The 21,997-nt window shown below is 34.2% G+C and overlaps 5 protein-coding genes across 5 annotated transcripts; 3 read left to right on the forward strand and 2 right to left on the reverse strand.

The window, feature by feature from the left end:
* Positions 1-767: 767 nt before the first annotated feature.
* PHYBLDRAFT_168780 (hypothetical protein) lies at positions 768-4,991 on the forward strand (the record flags this gene model as incomplete). Its single annotated transcript, XM_018435938.1, has 12 exons — positions 768-987; positions 1,089-1,223; positions 1,497-1,648; positions 1,801-2,311; positions 2,377-2,426; positions 2,586-2,690; positions 2,774-2,902; positions 2,987-3,044; positions 3,375-3,516; positions 3,627-3,886; positions 4,109-4,488; positions 4,572-4,991. The coding sequence occupies 12 exons, from the start codon at positions 768-770 to the stop codon at positions 4,989-4,991; spliced, it is 2,562 nt and encodes an 853-aa protein (XP_018291465.1).
* An 825-nt stretch (positions 4,992-5,816) lies between these two features.
* Positions 5,817-8,069, reverse strand: PHYBLDRAFT_168781 (hypothetical protein; the record flags this gene model as incomplete). The annotated part of the gene is made up of 4 exons (XM_018435939.1): positions 5,817-5,846; positions 5,925-6,171; positions 6,450-7,446; positions 7,913-8,069. The coding sequence occupies 4 exons, from the start codon at positions 8,067-8,069 to the stop codon at positions 5,817-5,819; spliced, it is 1,431 nt and encodes a 476-aa protein (XP_018291466.1).
* A 217-nt stretch (positions 8,070-8,286) lies between these two features.
* On the forward strand, positions 8,287-9,096 carry PHYBLDRAFT_66038 (hypothetical protein; the record flags this gene model as incomplete). Its single annotated transcript, XM_018441576.1, has 2 exons — positions 8,287-8,710; positions 8,915-9,096. The coding sequence occupies 2 exons, from the start codon at positions 8,287-8,289 to the stop codon at positions 9,094-9,096; spliced, it is 606 nt and encodes a 201-aa protein (XP_018291467.1).
* Positions 9,097-16,665: 7,569 nt separating this feature from the next.
* On the reverse strand, positions 16,666-17,408 carry PHYBLDRAFT_158933 (hypothetical protein). Its single transcript, XM_018433879.1, has one exon. The coding sequence runs from the start codon at positions 17,010-17,012 to the stop codon at positions 16,713-16,715; it is 300 nt and encodes a 99-aa protein (XP_018291468.1). The 5' UTR covers positions 17,013-17,408; the 3' UTR covers positions 16,666-16,712.
* A 523-nt stretch (positions 17,409-17,931) lies between these two features.
* Positions 17,932-18,469, forward strand: PHYBLDRAFT_158935 (hypothetical protein; the record flags this gene model as incomplete). The annotated part of the gene is made up of 2 exons (XM_018433880.1): positions 17,932-18,208; positions 18,294-18,469. Coding segments are annotated over 2 exons (363 nt in total), but the record flags the coding sequence as incomplete, so codon positions are not given.
* Positions 18,470-21,997: the final 3,528 nt, after the last annotated feature.

Here is a 21,997-nt window from a genome sequence, read left to right on the forward strand (position 1 = left end):
CTACCATTTTAAAATAATCATTGTATTATATTATATTGAATTATATATATATATATATATAAATCAAATTAAGGTTTTCTTTGGTAATTGTGGGTAAAGATGGGTAAAGATGTTGTAAAATACACCAAAGAAATTCATATGAAAAAAAAATTATTTATTTAAATTGTACCTGTGTGTGAAAGAGACTGACTGATTCCCTGAACAGCCATTCTTTATATATATGTATTTTTGCATGTGAGTTACAAACGAATAAATTCTTCTATATATTTTCCAGGTTTAAACATTATTGGTCGTACGAACCGTTTTTGTACTCTATTTTATATATATATATATATATTTATATTTATATATATATTTTATTTAAAGATGTCTATTGTGATTTGTACACTTCTTTTTCCTATTTAATTATTATATATTTATATATATTTTAATATTAATTAATAAAATATTTATATTAATATTTATATATAGATAGATAGATATCGATATTATATATATATATATATTATTTATTTTTTTTAAAAAAAGGCTCAATAATAGTAATAAGATCAAAGTATATTCTCAATAGAAAGTCTATTACTTTCTTCTTCTTCTTCTTCTTTTACTTTTACTTACTCTCCTTTTTTTTCACTTCTTCTTATTCCTCGTACATACTTTCTCATATCTTAACTCACCAGCACTTTCAAACCACCTAAAAAAAAGCAAAACAAAGACGAAGAAGAAAATAATAATAATAAAGAGACAAGAAATAAGGAATAATTAATACCATGGCTTATTCTCGATACCCTCCATCTCAATCGCAACCTTACGATGACTGGGGACAAAACAGCGAAACAAACTCAACCTCATCTCGGTCAATGACCAATTCTCGATCTCATTCATTGGCATCATCAGCAAGCAGAGCAACTAGTACATCAGGATATGATACTACTGCACGCACTTATTATGTTGAGTTGAAGAAACACCTCCAGTCATTCTTACAAAAAGGTATATATATATATATATATAAATCATTATCGTATTGTATTATGTTGTATTATGATTTTTATAATATATTAAATATATGTATAATTATATAATTATTTTAGAGGCTATGGAAGGCCCAAGTCCACAAAGAGTATCTGCACGCCACAAACTTTCCAAATTAAACAACTCACAATTTCATGAATTGGCCATGGATGTATACGATGAATTGGTTAGGCGTAATATTGGTGATAAACTATGTAAGCCAATAAAAATAAAAATAAAAATAAAAAATAAGATTTAAGATTTAAGATTCAAGTAAGAAATAAGCATTTGATAATTCTTCATTAACTTATTGTTTTATATATATATGTGTGTATTTCTCGTAAATTAATTGTAACCATGACAACAATGATAACCAAAAAAAAAAAAAAAAAAATACCGTTTATTTTTCTTTGTGCGTGTGTGCGTGTGTGTGCATTTTATTTTTATTTATTTTTTAAAATAATAATAATAATAATAATCTTAAAAAGTACCTTTTCTGGCTGTCCGACCCGATTTTCACCCAAAGCGTAATCAGGCACGACAGAAACTAGCCACTTTACCAATGTTACGCTTCACAGACCTGGCTAGTGATGTTTATTATGAGCTCACAAGAAGATATCCACAAGTAACAGATCAAGAAGTAAAGATATTCTCAATGATTCTTGTTCTTATTTTTTTTTCTTAGCATAGAATTTCAAATGAATTATCTTTCTAAAATCAAAACTAACAAATTTGTTCTTCTTATTGTACAAATTTTTTGATTTATTTATTTTTCTATATACAAAAAAAAAGGATTCTCATCGTCCACCAATGCCTCCAATGCCTCTTCTCACAAAACAACTTTCAAACAGCACTAATCCACAACCACCAAGCCAGGCAACTCAAATCGTACCCGTAAAAGGAATGATCAATGTCGAAAGAGGACACTACACTGATGATGACGACGACGACGACGATGATGATGATAACGAACCACACTCGCCTTATTCTCCAAAGAGTCCGGTTGGGCACCATCAAGAACCCGATTGGCCAAAAGGTCAAGGTCAGGCACAGGGATTATTATCTGGAGGGTTAGGGCCAAAACCTATTGCAAATATAATCCACAAGGATAAAAACGATCAGGACGAATCCCTTGATATGCTGATGAACGATCTCGGTAACATGGTTCGCAATTCTCCCTCTACACCCCAATCGGCATTCAATGAATCTCGATCTCTGAACACAAAACTCAGGCAAGAATATGAAGACCAGATAGCCAATTTAACTAGGCGAATTCGACAACTTGAAAACGAGAAAGAGGCAAGTAATACAATACAATACAATACAATAAAATATATTTATTTATTTATAATATAAAACAGTCGATAGAATCAAGTTCAAATCTGGCTACTGAAAAGGAATTGGAACAGCTCAAAAAAGTAAGTAATAACCTTTTTTGGAGTAGTTGTGGTGGACATGAATACATATATATATATATATATATATATATATATATATATATCTTTACAGAACAGCAACAATATAAAAAAGAGTTAAAAGTAAACTAACTATCGAAACACACCCATATATATATTTAGGCAGACAAAGAAAATAGTATTAGAATAGAAGCACTTCAGGAAGAACTTGAAAAGTGGCAGGACCGCTATCAACATCTTGAAGATGCTCGTCTAGAACAACAACAGGTAATTTATTAATTAGGGTATAGTGGGTTTTAATAAACTAACTTTGCTTCGAATATATATATATATTGTTGATTTGATTGTAGGTTATCAACAGAATCAAGCAAGAAACCTTGCCACTTCTTGATGAATTGCATCGATTATCAGAAAGCAATGCGACCCTACAGATTGATAAAGAACAAGCTGATACACGTGTACAAGAGTATGCTGAAGAGGTAAGAAATTAAAGATGATTTTATCTTTATCTTATTTTTATGTTTCATTTCTTTTTTTATATATAAAATATATACACATAAAAGTTGAAACAACTTGAAACAAAGTATCAAAATGCTCGTTTAGAGTTGCGGTCTTACAAAGGTAATTTTATTTTACTTTATTTTATTTTATTTATATATCGTAAATTGGAATACATGAAAGATTCTATATGATAAAAAGGGAAAGGAGCGGAAAAGAGATAGAGGGGAAGATCTTGTGTGCGTGTGTTTTTATAGGATATACGGATGGGAATACGGATTTGGGTTCAAGAAATCGAAATGAAACTAACGATATAAAGATATATAACAAATCAAATCAAATCAAATCAAATCAAAACTAAACTAAAAACTAATTTATTTATTTATTTAAATGATAATTAAATTATATATATATTTTTTCATTGTAATTTTATGATATCATCATTTATTTTAGCTTCTTCACTTTATACTACCGAACTTTACCAGCAAGATCTTTCAAAGAGCGAGTTCTTGAAGCCAACCAAAGATGGCATTATCTTGGTGGACAATATTATGGATTATCAAGATTGCATTCATAAATTATTACAAGTTGCAAGGTAAGAAACAAAGAAAGAGATAGAAATACGAGCATAAAGGCTAGTAAAATATTCACCAGCAGCAACAGTAACAGCAACAGTAATAATCATAATAATTATGCATTTGATAGATCAAGCCACCCTTCTGGAATTCTTTCAGTAATGTCACGTTTGGTAAAGATATGCAGAGCAGTGACAAGTGACATCGAATCTGCAGAAGCATCTGGTCAACTTCAATCGGCATCGTTATCGTTATCGTCAGACAAGCAGGCTAAGCTAGGTCAGCTTAAGGTTGGATTTTCGGTTGCCCTGTCAGACCTACTGGCGGCTTCAAGAAATCATGTTAATGGAAAAGGGATCAGTCCCGTCAGTCTTGTGGATGTGGCTGCAGGTCAGGTCACAGTCGTGGTTGTTGAACTAGTCAAATTTCTTGGCATGTCATCCCAACTACGACCACAACAACAACAACAACAACAACAACAACCAAGTCAGCAACAGCAACCAAATCAACAGCAGCAACATCAGCAACAACAAATATTTTCATCTTCATCATCATCTGCATTATTATCTTCTACGTCCCTGACTTCCTTGCCAGCATCAACCACCTCTTTAGGCTCTTCTGCACCACCCACGCGGGCCGAGCCTTCACCTACCAAAGGATATTTTAGCCGTCAACAGCAACAACAAGACTATTCTAGTCGTGTAGCCACAGCAACAAAATCAGCGCCAACCTCAAACTCAACATCAACATCAACATCAACATCAACATCAACCGCAAGAACAGCACAATCCCCACGTATTGAGCATAATAATTATGCGCCTCAGCCAAACCAAGGTTACATTTCTCAAATCCAGAATCAAAGCCAAGGCCAAAGCCAAAATCACAACTATCACACAAACCAAGCCTATAATGAGGTCTCGACAAACTATTCACCATTATCCTCACCAAATCCATCAAGAGGTGAACGATCACTTTCACCACAAGAACTTGCCGTAAGTTTACAATTAAACTTAAAACTAAAACTAAAGATACTAATACCAGTACCAATACCAATATTAATTAATTTTTTTTTTAGAGTTATTTGAAAACAGAGACTGAGCATATTGTAGAGGCCATCCAAGGTTTGTTGAGTGCACTGCGTTTACCTCCTCACCAGAGCGGTCAAGTGAAATCGATTATTTCTTCGATTGTGGATATCGTTACTCTTGTGGTCGTGCGTTCTCAGAGCACGATTGAGTCGGCTCAGGGCAGACCCTATCGTCACCGCGGAGAACATGTTTTGGCAAACCTGACCGAGTGCAACGAAACCCTTGTGCGTATCAGAGACCGGTTCTTTGGCCAGGCCAACCAAAATCATATGTCTACCTCGTCTTCATCATCTTCACCTCCTCCCCCTACTGCTACTGCGGCTGCCAAGCGTGACCTGGCCAAGGAAGCATATGAGATTGCAAAATATACTAAAGAACTTATCAGTATTTTTGAACAAGACGATTAAAAAAAAAAAAGAATAATAATAATCATAATCATAATAAAATTATCTATTTATTTTTGCTTTGCTTTCATTTAATTTCATTTCATTTGTTCATTCATTATTATATAGACTATAGACTATAGATTTATATATATATATATTAAGAAATAAAAGAAGTATAAATAAGTTATTATTTTCATTTAGTAGGTTTGCTTATTATAATGACAAATAACAAATAAAATGTAAGACGTGTTTGGTGTTTTATGGGTGTAAATATTCTTTCAAAATACAGTAATAACATTATTGTACAAGGGATTATTTTTCTCTCTATTTTCTCTCTCGCTTATCGACTTTGAGTAAAGACATATAAAGAAGAAAAAGAAAATAAAGAGATAAAGAGATAGTTAAAGTAAAGTAAAGTAAAGTAAAGTAGGTAAGTTAGTTAAAGGGTTTGACCATAATTATTGGTCTAAAATGTAAAAAAAAAAAAAGGAAAAATTATAGTGTAATAATAAAGAAGACAAAAATAATAATAATAGTAGTAGTAGTAATAAAGAATAAAAAGAAATATTGAAAAAGATATAAGTGGTTTAAAAGAATAAGTAGAAGAAGTAGTAGTAGAAGTAGTAGAAGTAGTAGAAGAGGTAGAAGAGATAAAATAAAGAGTTATGTGTGTGTGTGTGTTTTTGATGTATTTGAAAAGGGTTCCATATTCTTTCTGAACCTTCTTCGAATTCTTCAGATTCTCCTGTTCTTTCTTCTTTTTCGGATTCTTTTGTTTAAACAAAGAAGAGAAACAAAAAAAAAGGACTTCTTGTCTTTTCCTTTTTTGATTTTTGTCGTAGTTCTTTAGAGAGTAATGACATTAGGATCTCCATTCTACAAAAAAAAAAGGCGAAAATTAATAAATGTGTAAAGCAATCAGAAGAAAAAGAAAGCCAAAAAAAAAAGACTTACAAAAGGATGTCGCCATCCGCACTGGAAATCATTCTTTTTGTATGTCCGGTCATGACTAGTAGAGGTATTGTAGCCAATATGGTACATCAAGAGCGTTTTGCTTGTAACAAGCGACTGGCTGCACTCTTGGCATTCGGGCAGTTCACCCAAAAGGCACTTTTGGATGATGATATCTGGTGGCATGGTGTCGTATTGTAAAAGAAGCCTTGAAACAAGCTTGGCTATCTTTGGCTTAAGAAACAATCCACTATAGACACACACATATAAATATAAATATAAATATAAATATATATATATATATATATATATATGATTTTTTGTTTTGGTAATACAAACACAAACACAAAATAGAAATAGAAATGTAGGTGAGATTTGGGTTGCACAAACATCAAAATAAATAAATAAAATAAAACATCTTGTTTATGTTTACATTTTGTAATGAATAAATAAATGATCTTGATCATTTTATATTCATTTCTCTCTATCGACAACTTCTTTAAGTTTCTATATTTATATGATATTTACCTTCCACCTGTGCCAACAAAAATTCCACAGTGGTTTGGCACTTGCTGGTTTGCCTTGTAGATTACGTTTTCGATCTCACGCCATTCATGTGCACCACAGACCGGGAAATCGTCTTCCATTAGCGCAATGTAAGTAGTCTGCATATTGTCGGTGACCAGATCAAGTGCCTTTGAGACGTGCAGGCGCTGGTTGAGTTGATCTCCTTCCTCCCGAATCCACCGGATGTACTGCTGTCCCTTGAGATCATTTGCAAACCGTTCTCGGGCGGCGTCGAACTGAGAATGATTGGTAAAATGGGTGTACACCACTGTCTGGATTCGGCTGTAAAGTGAGTTTGGGGCAGGGTTCACAGGCCAGTTGGCAAGATAGGATTCCAGGGTACGGGTGAGATAAGGTGGGTTGGAGCGTCGGGGAGCAGTCATGAATACAAAGGTAAACATATATCGATCATTTGACATTCCGTTCATCGTCGCTGGTTCGACAAGGTACTCTCGGGTATGGTAAGAGTTACAGATCAAGAGAACCGACAGTGTCACGCCAACCACGAATGCTGCCTTTTTCATGGTAAACCACAAAATCCTCCATAGAGGGGTCCGTCGGTACCGTTCCTGAACAATAAACTCGTTCATGTCTTTTGTTTCTTCTCCTTCTTGTTCTGGTTCTTGTTCTCCTCCTCCTCCTTCTTGTTGTTGTTGTTGCATTTGGATTTGGATTTGGTGTATCTGCTGCTGTCGGTAATAATGGTGATCGTACCACTTTTCTCGTGCAAGCCAGGACTGGATCAGGACCGTGGTCATATAACCTGTCAATAGTCCGGTCAAAGACCACCAGAGGATGTTCTTGACCGTGTAGTTGACCAGACACATCAGAAATTGAAGTACGACCTTGTGGACGGTCAGCTTGTTGTGAGAGTCTTCATCTCCGTAAATAAGGATGTACTTGTCCTCTATATTTAATGACTGTACGACCAATAAAGCAAACAGAAACGGCGCCAAACCTATTAGAAATCAAATAAAAAGTAAATTTGTTATTTATTGGTTTACAAGCGTGTTCTCAACAAATTAAACAAGAAATAGGACACGGTCTCTCTTATTTATTTCATTCGATTCTTAATTCACACCCCCACCTTATTTCCCTCACTTTATTTTTTATTATTATTAGTATCCTTCACACACACACACACCCCCTTCACCCCCCCCCTCTCTCTCTCTCTCTCTTTATGTATATAATTTTTGTTTGTCTTTTTGTTTGTGTCTGTGTGTCTATCTACCTTAAATGCACAGACACACACACAGACCCTACACTATACCATAATACGCTATAATATACTATAATATACTATAATATGTCTAATGGACTTGTAATTATTATATATATAATTATAATTATAATTTTTTTTTAAAATGTGTAAAAATAAAATAAAATAAATATATTTTTTTTAATAAATATATATAATTACATACCTTGACTACACTCGTGGGCGGAATCACTAAAGAATAATAACGGAACGGCCCAGCCTGTAGATTTGGTGAACAGATAACCAATGACTTGACGCGTTGTGCAGACCGTAAATACCACGCCCAATAAGACTTTAATGAACCGGCGCGTGTTGCCCAACATGTGTGCCAACGACTCCTCGAACAAACCGAGAATCAGGACGTTCCAGCCAAACAAAAGGACGGTCGGCAAAGAAAACTGAAAGAGAAATGGAGACAAGAAGAGGTTGGCGATCTCGAGTCGGTGGATGACATACGAAGGGGCTGAGCATTTGAGTTCAATAAGGTCAAAGAAGTTCAGGGCCGACAAAAAGACAGAGATGACGATGATATAGCGAGTGATGACCGGTAGAGGCCATAGACAGAGAAGTTTTTGTGATTTAGACTTTTTACCATTCAACATGTGTTGGTATGATTGTGGTTGTGGTTGTGGTTGGGATTGGGATGCGTTTGTCAATTGTCTCGGTCGATGGTGGCGAATTCTGTATTTCGAGTTCTTCCGTGCGTGGGTTCGTACAGGGGAAGGTACGGACATTGAGATTGGAGATGAAGGGATTGTGAGTACAAAGCTCCGGGTGCGAGTAGGAACCGAAATCGACAAGGGGAAGGTTGAAGGGAAATGCGAATTGGAATTGGAAATCGAGTTCAAAGAGGAGGTAGAGGTAGAGATCGCAGTTGCGGTTGACGATGATAATGATGATGATGATGATGATGTTGTTGTTGTTGTTGTTGAAGCTAATGTCGACGATGCTGATTTTCGACTCGGTATTAAGTATTTTTCGTTGTTATAATTTTGGTTGTAATTACTCGTTAAAAAAGAGTTTTCTTCTTCGAGCGAAAGTAGGTCTGATCGGTTTATCGCTGAATCCGTAAACATTGCCGACATTGTCTTTGTCAACCTTGAGGTATTATTATTTTTGTTGTTGTTACTATAATTTTTATGATTATGATTACTATTGACATCAACAGTAACATCGTTATTATTATTTTTTGTGTTATTGTTGTTATTGTTGTTGTTGTTCGTCGTCGTCGTCGATGCATTCGTCGCCGTCGTGGTCGCAGTTGGCTCTGTAATTGTGGAGGTTGGCATCGTTGACGATGATGTTGATGACGGTTGGTTCGTTGATCCTGACACTTCCTGGACTATTTGAAAGGAACCGAACATTTTGAAGAGAGATTCCCGCATGGGTCGTTCCAACCAATACAGCAACAGCAACAAAAGGTAGTAGAGAAAGGGAAGAGGTGTTGAGAAGTTATCGAATAAACAAGGGATCGAGAGTTTATGATTTTATGCTTTTTATGCTGCTTTCTTTCTTTCTTTCTTCTTTTTTTTTTTTTCACCAAAAAAAAAGGAATGAAGTTAATATATAAAATATATATATAAAATAAAAAAGAAATAAAGAAAGAAAGAGATAGAGAGAGAGAGAGAAAGGAAGGAAGGAAGGAAGGAAGGAAAGAAGGAAAGTAGGAAGGAAAGAAAGAGGGAATTATAAATATATGTATATAATATATATATAATTTATATTAGAATATAAATAATATAATATATAAATCAGGAATACAAAAAAGGGAACAAATATATATATATATATATATATATTATATATATTATATATATCTATATTTTCAAGTAACTAAAGCAGAAGAAGAAGAGGAAAAAGAAAAATAGGGGAAATATATGTATATAAATGTATAATGTATGTACAAATGTATGTATCTATGTACTGTTTGGTAAGAAATGTATATATATTATATAAATAAAAATTAAAAAGAATAGCAGAAGAACCAAAGCTTTGAAATCAATATTGGAAATAATAATCTTTTTATTCATAGTTTTTTTTTTTTATTTTTTTATTATTTTTTGAAGCGCAATACAAAAAGTATATATGTATATAAAAGATATTTATACAATACGGAATAAATATTTTATCTACATTACACACGATACTAGTTTTGTACTTAATCTAGTTTGTTAAACTCGGCTTTTCCCTTTCGTGTCACACCTATTTTAAAATAAGAAATATACTTATAAAAGTATATACTGAGAGAGTATCGTACAGATACAGACATATATATATAAAAAGATGGAAAGGCTGACTGAATGACTGAATGACTGAATGACTAACCAGCTAACCAACTGGCTAGCTTCCGATAATTTATTTTTATTCAAAAATAATATTCAGTAGTCTTTAATTGCCATTTTTGGCTTATATCTGTGTTCATGTTCCTTTGTTGGTGATGTGCTGGGATTTCTTATCTTAATACGTTATTACTATTAGTGTTTATGTTAAATAACATATATATAATGTCAAAGATATCTTCTTTTGTTCTTCTTGTTTTTTTCTTTTTTATTTAAAGAAGTATATATCTTTATTTATTTATAAAAATGAAAGCTTCTTTAAAGCCTCTCTTTCTTCTTCTTTACTTTATTTCATGCCTTTTCATTTATATGCCTCCTTTTCTTATTATTTATATATATATAAAGGGGATCGACCTATCGTTTTGCGTTTTGTCGATATTTAATACCCGACACCTTTTTTCTTCTTCCTCTTCTTCCTCTTCTTCTTCCTTTTTTTGGTATTTGTATTTATTTTTATATGTATTTAAAAAGAAGGGAAAGTGGCTTCCCTTGGATCTACGATGCCCAAACAAGGAAAGAGGGTGGCGTTTTAGCAAGATTTGCTGAATAAGAAATAGATAAAAATAAAAATAAAAATAAAAAGGCTATGCAAGCAACAGTAACAATAGAAACGGATTGCAGCTTGCATACATAACGTATGTATACGGTGTACATAATGTATAAAGTATCCCAAATATATATATCATAAAAAAACACACAATATAAATATGATAATAATTATCTAAAATCTCTTTCTCTCTCTCTCCTTCCTCCCCTTCCCTTTTCTTCCCCTTTCTTTCTGACTATTCTTTGTAACATTTATAAGATTCTGTACCTGACTACAGAAATTCAGGCAAATTTCATGTCACTGACATAATAACAAAACACACATCTATAATATGTCCATGTGTGTATGTTTGGTATCCTATTTGGCCTGTGTACCTCATTCAGCGTCATCTACACATCATTACCGATCTTTGTTGTACTACATAAACCAAGCCTATTTTCTTACGGCTTTGTATATTCCTATTTTAATTGCTATTGCTATTGCTATTGTTATTGTGTGGGTTGTCTATATAATAATATAACTATGAATATAAAAAGGCTATCATAACATTCTCTTTGAGATAGCCCGAAAATAACAATAATATTGACAGCATAATCATAAATATTTATTTATTTAAAAGAGTGGCTCAAGATGGAATTTGATTGTGGCTTAAATTTCCAGCCAATTTTATCTTCCTTTGGCTTATTCGTTTTTATTTTATTTGTGATTTAATGTACGCCTTGTATTCACCCAAGGGCTGATTGTCTGTTCACCCCAGGCATCAATCAATAGAACAATAATAAGACATCATTCCTTTTTTAGTTTCTTTGTTTATCTTCGCCTACAAATGACGACAGTAACTTCTTTATCCTATTGACATACATACATATATATAATCCAAGCTGTATGTCATAACTTACATCATTATTGAATGAGTTCCCGCTGTACACTAGGACTCAATATATATATATATATATATATATATATCTTCAACAATCGCTCTCTACACTACACTATACTTGGCTGTATTGTACTGCACTGTACTGCACTGCACTGTACTACACAATGCTGCATTACATCTGCATATATCCGTATGTTCTGGTATGTGCAAGTAGATCTTTGTACCCCAGTTGCTCCTCACCATATTGTTCCGGCTGCACTCTTTAGCGCCAGCCACATTCATATCCTCTATCTCTTGTCCAACCAGTCCGTCAAATGGCCGGATCAATTGATCGATTTTTTTTTGATTTTTATTATTATTATTAGTATTCTACTGTTTTTAGCCCACTTGATAGCCAAGACTTATTTTTCCCAATTTTAGCAGCAACCTTGTTGCCTGTTTTCATATCCACTTATAGCCACAGCCACACAGCTGCCCTGAGCGATTAAACAATCCTCAACTGTCCAAGCCTTTATCTTTCTTTCTCTTTCTTTACGCCCTTGAATTTATTCATCTGGTAACGCGAATAATAAAAAGAAAAAATCAAACTACTGCGAAAGTCTGTCAGGTGATTTGTCTATATATATATATATTAGTATTTTGTGAGATGTCATTGTGTCTGCCGCCAAGTCTATCGTGCTTCTAGACTATTAGTGTTTCATGAACCGATTTTTTCTCTTTTTGTCCATAGCTTTTGTGTGCGTATGTGCGCGTGGATAATAGGATGTTCCTGGTTAGTCACATTAGATGAGGTACTAGGTTAGATTCTTTGTACGAACCTATCAAAATAAAAATAAAAAATTGTTATATAAATAAATAAATACATATATATATATATTATTTGATGACTTTCACTCGTCTTTTTTTTTTAATTGATCCTATTTCCAGTCCATCAGTTCTATTGAGTACCACTCCAGCTCATCATTATCAAATATACTTAACCTCAAATATTATCTAACTTTCTCCACAAAAACCGAATATTATACCCACACACACACCTGTATATATATTATACTCGTGCACGGGTTGAAATGACAGTAAACCTTTCAACCTCTGTGCGTACTCTTTCAAATAAACCTTATCTATTAATTATATTACCCTTGTTTGATGACATCGATACTACTACTACTATTGTTATTCTTGTTGTGTTGTGTTTTAGTCCTAATCATTTAAAACACTTTAAACCATTAGCTTATGATTTTGACATATTATCTTCAGCAAAACTATGAAATGATACCCTACAGCAACAAAAATTCATGTCAAATGAACTCATTCACTCACTCATTCAATATATCATTCACTCTTTCATTCATATTCATATGCACAGAGTACCAAATAAGGAAAAGAAGAAGAATAAGAAGAATAGGAAGGGTCTACTCATACAATTTCATCTAGGGATTTTTTTTTTAAAAAAAAAAAGAAATGATTTGGATAACGTTTGTGAAGCCCTGACCGGGGAGAGGGCTTTGTTATTCTGCTTTTTTTTTTTAATTACGAAATGCCCAATTTTCTTTCTGTACATCTAACCACACACACAAACACAGTACACACGTATATTTACGCTTGGACTATATATTTCTTATAAGAGAAAAAGAAAATTAAATAAATAAGGGCCTTCTCAAACACTCGCCAAGGTCCTAAAAGTTGGCGTTGAAATCCAAATAAGTATTAGCGAAAGTTTCCTAATTTAGTCAATTTTGTTGGCGAAGGTTACTAATTTAGATAACTTTCGCCAATCCATATATAGAAATCACCGCCAAAATTTAAGACCTTGGTGGGTGCTTGAGAAGCCCCTAAACTAATATATATATATATAAAAGAGAGAGAGAGAGGGTGTGGGACGTTGTGAGATGGTGGAGATAAGTTGGTTTTGGTGGCTGCCACTCTTCCAAGGGATTAAAGGTACGACATTAGGGGATCTAAATAGGGAAGGGATCGAAAAAAAAAGGGGGTTCGGATATTTAAGTATCCTTGAAGATGTCTAAATACCGACATATATTGGAAAAAAAAAACCTTTAAAATCTCAACTGAAAGCAGTCACTTAAGAAGATGCTTATGTAGCAAGTGTGGCTGATATTTTAAAAAGAAAGGTTCAATGTGCTGGAATAGAAAATATTTAAACTAAGCAACATAAGTTTAAAAAGTATAAAATGGTATGAATTGGAAAAAAAAACCTTTAAAATCTCAAAACTGAAAGCAGACACTTAAGAAGATGCTTATGTAGCAAGTGTGGCTGATATTTTAAAAAGAAAGGTTCAATGTGCTGGAATAGAAAATATTTAAACTAAGCAACATAAGTTTAAAAAGTATAAAATGATATAGTGGGTATATATAAATATATATATATATATATTCATACATACTACAAGTCCAATAGCTCTTCTTTACCTCTATCATTTACCTTAAGCCTAATACTTCTTTAGCACCAATATTAATTTTGAATGTTTCGAAGTCGGGCCTTTTCAACCTTTTAAATCTCCATACTCAATGCTAATGTCAATTCTAATTCTAATGCTAATGTCAATGCTTCGTCAATTGGAGCCTTTTTAATATTTAAAAGATAGAATTGACCTGGAGATTCGAGTAATATCAATTATTACAGCTATCGTGCTATCAGATTCTTTCTTTGTTTCTTCAGTTCTTTCTAGTCTTGGTAGCAATATTATTATCAGTATTAGTTGGAGGGCGACCATGATCTCGGTGACAAGTAGAGCGTCTTGTTATTTTATTTGTTGGTTTGAGTATTTAAGAATTGGAAACTTGATATAATGATAATGATAATCAAAATAATATTCCTTTGCTTCTTATATATATAAAAAAATGATCCAACTTTTGCTTGTGCTTTATTTGTTTGCTTGTAGTGACATGTTATAGCATCTGAGTATAAAACCATGTCAAATACCTTTACAGTCTACAATGTGTATATAGCTTATAGTAGTGTAAGCTAGATCCATTTATCTACTTGCCTACCTATTTACTTATTTATTTATTTAATTAAGTATTTAATTAATTAATTAATCAATTGTTAATAATAATAATAATAATAATAATAATTACGTGGCTTATATAAAGAAGTTGTGAGGATAAAGTCAAGTAAACTAAAAAGAAAAAAGAAACGCACACACATACACAAATTAAAAGGCAGGAATAATCTTTATATTTGTATTTGTATCTGTATTTGTATTTGTATTTGTTTTGCTTAGATTTGTTTGTAAAATTTGATTCATAAGTTGGACGCGTCTAGTCTAGGCCATTAAAATCTTCCAACACATACGTACATTCGTGCATATATACATACACAAGAATGGTGTTACTTAATATTTACTTTTTACCAAAAATAAAGGTGTTTTCGTTTTAGACTTGTGAGCTAATGAGATTTAAATGTATATATTATGTAATAAAATAGAATGTCCAACTTTGCTAGTTGTTTACAAGAAATCATAAAGCAAAATGATCAGCAAAACGAAAAAAAAAAGAAAAATTCAACCAATAATAATGATACAAAGACTTGTAGACTAGACGGAGGAAATGGTTTATTTGTATAGTTATTTTTATGTTTATGCTTTTTACTTTTTGCATATGCTACTCACATATCCACCTTTCGGTCTTACGTTGAACAGAATCGAATGGTCTGGTCACGGGTGGAGGAGGAATAAGAAATAAGGGGTGGGGTGTTACTGAGTAGAGTAAGAACAAGAAGGTTTATGTGTTTGTGTGTTTGTTTCTGAAAGGAATTCAATAACCAGACCGGATTTGCTCATCATAGTCACCATTATTATCATATTTTAATTATATAATACAAAACTTTGTCTTCAATTCCAACAAGGTCTCGAACCTTTTGTACTTACTGATAGCTATCTATCTATCTATTTATCTATCTATCGATCTATCTATCTTGTTTACCTTGTCTATTTATATTCTAACTTCTTGGTCACACATTTCTTCAAACACACTAGACACACGCTTTGGCCTGCTTTTATCCCCCAAATTGTATCTTTTTTTTTCTTTCTTTTTTGGCTGTTGTTGTCGTGTCCCAATCATTCTACATCTTCCATGTCCTCCGCTCTACCATTTCTGTTTTTTTTTTAAATAAATATTTCAATTGTCAGTATTCTTTACTTTCTTGCTCTCTTTCACATTTTCACATGTACATATAACTTTCTTATTCTTATACTCAACGTATAAAAATAATTAATAAAAAAAAATAAAGGAGATTTCAATATTTAAATATTTTAATATTTTATATATATTTTTTTTGATCAATTCATTTTGATTCAATTTTACTCTTTCTTTTTTATACCTTAATATATATATATATATACACACACACATAATATATATACATATATAAATATAAATATATAAATACTTACGGACAGAAAGACATACAAATTACATACACAAACCAAACCAAACCAAACAAAAAAAAAACAAAAAAAAAACAAAAAACGAAAAAACAAAACTACTAAATGGCATCTCCTGCCACCCTATCTCACGACACTGGTCACCCCCAGTCTCATGGCAAAGGATGCACCTCTGCCAGCTGCTGTTCGCCTTCAAAGCTGTGGCGCACACTGCAGACCATCATCAGCACAAACGACAAGCAAGAACTCACCCGCCTCTTCCAAGACATCGAAAAGCTTCCTCATGTCCTGCGCGTCTTGTTGACCTCTCGGCTGACCAACGACCCGTCCCAGTATCCGGCCTCACACAAGCACCGTGTCATCCAGCTCGATCCTCTGGTCCGTACGGAAGCCACCCGCAAATTCGGCAAATCTGTTACAGATCTCAATGCAGTCCAGCTCTGTCTGTTTCACAAAAACGAAAGCATAGCCATCCAGATCCTGACCTTTGTCCGTCAAAAGGCCACCCTTGCCGAACAGCGATCCTTTGTTCATCATGTCTGGGGTAACCGCAACACCAGTCTCCATCTGGCATCCTTTTTAGCCATGCCGCGTCTGGTCAAGCTTTTGTTGGACATGGGTGCAGATCCCACTGTTCCAAATGCCCGTAAGCTGGTGCCTGCAGACGTCTGTAATAATCAAGAGTGTCTTGGTTTTCTCCAAAAGGCAAGCGCATCCCAGTCTCTCTCACCAAAATCACAAAAGTCAATAACCACACCAACCACGCCAACAGCACCAAAAGTTACTACAACAGAAACTCAAATATGTAAAACTATAACTATAACTACACCTACACCCACACCTACACCTACAACCACAGCTACAACTACATTTATATCTACAGATTCAGCCACACCTACAAGCACAGACGCAGACGCAGACGCAGACGCAAACGTAGACGTACATGCAATCGCAATCGCAAACGTAGAAGTAGACGCAGATGCAAACGTAGATACATACACAAGTGTAGACGCAGATGCAAACGTAGATACATACACAAGTGTAGACACAGACGCAGCTGTAGACGCAGCTGTAGACGCATACGCAGACACAGACATGACGGATTCAGATACGGAAAGCACAACATCCCTATTGTTGTCCGACTGTGTAGAAAAACTTGCGTCTACCCTAGCAGTTCCGTTTGGACCATCTCCGCCGTCGGTAGCACTCAAAAGGAGTCCAAGAATACTGCCGATCGCTTTGACCATCGTCCCCCCCCGGACATTCTCCGATGACGGCCTGTGCGTGTTACCCAAGGACATGGCTTTTCCACTTTCACCTGTTGCAGAAGAAGAAGAAGAAAATGATGAAGAGCTTGAGTTGGAAGACGTGCGAGAAGAAAAAGCAGAGCATGTAAAAGAGGAAGAGTGCGATGATGTGGAAGAGGATGAGGATGAGTGGGATCTTCAACTTTCACGTTCGTCTTCAATTTCGACTGTATTATCCTTAGATACGGAGCCTGCCTGGCCACTCACTCCAACCACGCTTTCTTTGTGTGAGGCAAGACCGAGTATTGGACCCCCTGAATTTGTCGGTTGCCAGACTACTATTAGGACCACTAATACGGCAGCAACAACACCTGTTGATGAAAATCCAATCAGCGATGGCGGCATAGACCAGATCATCATCATCGACTCAACCGATCGAAATGGCAGTCGGAACATTCAAGACCGCCAAGCCGAACAAGTGTTTATTGATCCTATCAAGCCAAGGCGCCATCTTCACGTTAGTTTTGATCCCAAGGCCATTCTTGTGGACGCATGTGTCAAAGGCGACCTCGGCGAAGTCAGTCAGACCATGGATGCGATGCTGCAGCCTTGTGATGACCACCAGAATCACAAAATTGATGGTGACTATGGTGATGCCGACGACAGCCGAAACAGCAAGAGCGCCAAGGACATTAGTATTAGTGGCGTTGGTATTAGTGCTTATAATAGTCATACTACCGGTAATACTCCTGATACCCTTAATGATTATGGTGGTGTTGAACACATTGATCAGCGGTCACTTCTTCAATTGGCACATCTGCACGGCCACAAGCACATCGTGCGTTATCTCCTGCGCGATACTAACAAGGATCTAAAGCCACAAATCAAGCATGGTAACAAGGACGACATTAATCACGACTATCTTGAGGACTGGCCTTTGTCCGGATACTGCTTGACTAACCAGGAGTCGCCCGTTCTTGCACAGAGCAATCAAGGTTGTCCGGATGAAACCTTTGAACCGAAACCAAGTGTTCATCCATGTCAACGTAAGTTACAAAATTTACTTATAATCTCATACACACACACACAAATTTAATTATTTATTTATTTATTTATTTATTTATTTGTTAGTGATCCATGACGATGCCTGTCCTTTACAAGAGCTTATCTGTTGGCCAGAACATATTTCTTTGGATGCGCTCGAGAGAAGTTTGGCCTGCCAAATCATCCTCTAGCCAAAAAACAAAAACAATTGCAAAAACAATCGCAAAAATCAACAAAAAAATCGCAAAAACCAAGTTAATCAGAAAATCAACAACAACAACAACAACAAAAAAAAAAGAATCGTACACACACCAGCACCACTACCACTATTACTATTACTACTACTACTATTACTACTACACAACACTACACAATACTACACAACGCAACATTACATCACAACATCTCACATACACATACCTTATCCTGTTTTGTGTGATTTGTTGACCGATATTATTATTAATAATTTGCGTTGTTCTTACTTGTTACCCATTCTCTATTCTGTATCTTCCTTGCCTTTCTTTTATTTATTTCTTTAACGGCGTGTGCAAATCCCTTCCATTCTCCTTTAACCCTTTCAATTATCTCACCATTCACCCCTTTTCCTTTCCTTTTATATATATTTCCTTTTTGCTTTTCATATCCAAAAAAAAAAAAGAACCCGTCATTCCTTGTTTAGTATTTATTTATTTATTTCCTTCCTTACCCCCCCCCCCCTTTTTTTTCCCCAAAAAAAACTTCTTCTTTTATATACTTTTATGTGTTTATTACTCCCCCCTCCCCCTCCCTCAAGAAAAAAAAAGAAACACTTCTTTATCTTTACCGAACTTCTTTATCTTACTCTTTACCTTTAAACAATTTAACCGCTTCGTTCTGTTTGTCTATAGTTTCTGTTGCCATTTATATATTTTTTTCCCTTTCTTTCTTATTTATTTATTTATTTATTAACCAAAGAACTAACTAATTACTTGATTAGTTATTTAGTTTTTTTTTTAGTTCTTTAGTTAATTAATTATTATTCTCTCTCTCTTTTCTTTTTCTTATTTGTGTGTGATTTATTATGCTTTCTTGTTTATATACGTGTATATTTCTTCTTCTTTTATATATATATATATATATATATATTAATATTCTATTCATATAGTTTGTTTAGTCTGTCATAAACCAGTAGTCTTCCCCACTGTATTACTTGTTGACTTTCTATTCTTTATATTTATATTTATATTTATATTATATTATATTTTATTTTATTTTATTTTATTTTATTTTATTTTAAAAAAAAAAGGACATTTTATACTGATATGCCCTTTTCTCCCTCTCCCTCCCTCCCTCTTCTTACCTCTTCTTATTACTAGTAACATTACCATTACCATTACCATTACCATTACCATTATTATTATTATTATTTAGCTCAAAATTCTCTTTATTCAATTCTACTTCCAAAAATCTTAAAAAATCCCAAAATAACCAAAAAAAAAAAAATAACCAAAAAAAAAAACACAAAAAAAAAGGTTATTTTTGGGATAATTTGGATTTTATCATGAAACTTAAACAAATTACCAAAAATAAATAAATATATGGAACACGCTTTCTCAACCTAAAAAATATATATATATTACATAATAACTTGATTTGATTTGATTATGTAACGATATATAATAAGAATAATATTTTATTTGTTTAATATATGTATAAAAGGTGTTGGATATTAAGTGGTTATATACATGTATTATATATATATATATATTGTAAATGTATATATAAAATAAATAAATAGAATAAATAGATAGAATAAATTATTATTATTATAAGAATAGCTATATATGTATATATGTATATGTATATATTATCTGTATAGTATTTTTATAGAAAAAAGTGTGTATGAACCCTGCTGTGTTCATGTACTTTCATCTCTTGTAATTTGTAGGTATTAAGTTCTTCTTTAATGTACTGAGCCAGAGTGGCACTCAAGTGAACACACACTGCCTCAGGATCAGAACTGCGATCGTATTCTTGGGCCGAGTAAGTCTCTCGTACAGCAACCACCTTTGCGAACCGTAATGTTTGACCACTGCTATTGGTTGATTTCTTTTGTTGTTTCTTGTCTTTTTCTTGCTGGTGGACTGGTCGTTGTACAACAAGATCTCTGGATTGTTTCTTCTCTTGTTGAAATCGACTCTGGTTGGGAATGTACATCGGTTTGGGTGTAATAGACACTGGTTCTATTGGAATACCTATAATAATAATTATACTATAAAAATAAGTATATTTTATACAAACTGAATAATATTAAACAAAAAAAGTAATTTCTTGCTTTTTTTTCCCCTTTTTTAATGTATTGATTTGTTTGTTTGCTTTGGTTGCTTAGTTACTTATTTATTTAGGTAGTTAATTATTTAGTTATTTGTTTGTTTTGTACTTGCCTCGAAGGATACCACCCTTTGATGAAGATCGATAAGGGCTAGGGACAGGAAAGTTCATTTTTGGATTGGATGATCTTGAGTTAGACTTGATCTCCTTAGACAAGGATTTTTGGGTATTTTTGTAAATATTTAAAGTATTCTTTTGCTGTTGCTGTTGTTGCTGTTGTTGCTGTTGTTGCTGTTGCTGCTGCTGAGATGATGGTAGTAGTATTAGTGATGGTGGTAACGGCGGCGGTGGTGATAGTGGTGATAGTGAGGATAAAGACATAGAACGTGGAACATTTATTGGTGGTGACCGCCACTGCTCTTGCCTCTTCTGCAGTTCGTGACGGTCTTGATAGTCTTGATAATCCTGCTTGTCTTTATAGTCTTTGTAGTCTTTATAGTCTTTGTGCTCTTTGTGCTCTTTGTGTTTTTGGGGATATTTTTGTTTGTCAAGCTGTAATTTGTGTTTTATTTTATCGGAAAACTTTTTGGACTGGCTATTGTCGCGTTTGTTGGACCCAACAGAAGCAAATTTTGAAATGGCCAGCATAAAACGAGAGGATGGAGACGTGGGTGTATGTGTAGGCGTATGCGCAGATGTTTGACCTGTTGTGGATGCTGGTGTGGAAGCAGACGCAAAGGGTGTCGGCAGTGGCTCATCTGGGGACATGGTGAAAGAAAGGCTCGAAAGGGTGTTTGTAGAAACAGAGTAATAATCACCAGCACCAAAAGAGAAAGAAGAGCCAGAAGTAGTAGAGGATGTGTAGGATGGCATACTCAATGCATTTGGAATCGGTACCCAGTCATCCAACACAAGTGGCTGTGGTGGCTGTGGTTTTTGTTTTGTTGCTGCTGTTAATGGTGGTGGTGGTGGTGGTGGTGTCTGTAGTGAATATGAGTGCAAATGCGAGTTCGAGTATAGGTGCGGTTGCGGTGGCGTACAATTTGCTGCGTACGCCACTCGTGATGTATGTACACCCCTTGGAGACATGCAGAGTGACTCTAGTCTTGACTGAGAAGAGGGTATCTGGACAACTGGGTCTTCTTGTCGTCGTAGTCTCCACGCATTCTTTAAACGATGTTTGAGCGACGTTTTCTTGATTGGTTCAAACGAGGTCGGCATATCAGCAGAGCTTGTGTATCTTCCCAACAATTCAAAATGATCTATTTTCAATTTCGACCAACTTGAAGTCCTTTTCTTTAGAGAAAATAAAAAGAAGAAGAAGAATAAAGAGAGAAAGAGAAAGAGAAAAGAGTACCAGGTTTCGGTTTTGGTTTTGGTTTTTTTTAGTGGGGGTATTTTTTTTAAACATTGAAGAATGATGTATTATTATCAATTTGATTTTTGTGTGTGTGTGTTTTAACCATCATCATTAATATTAT

The sequence above is a fragment of the Phycomyces blakesleeanus genome, assembly GCF_001638985.1.
Source record: "Phycomyces blakesleeanus NRRL 1555(-) unplaced genomic scaffold PHYBLscaffold_11, whole genome shotgun sequence".
In the NCBI taxonomy this organism is placed as follows: Eukaryota; Fungi; Mucoromycota; class Mucoromycetes; order Mucorales; family Phycomycetaceae; genus Phycomyces; species Phycomyces blakesleeanus.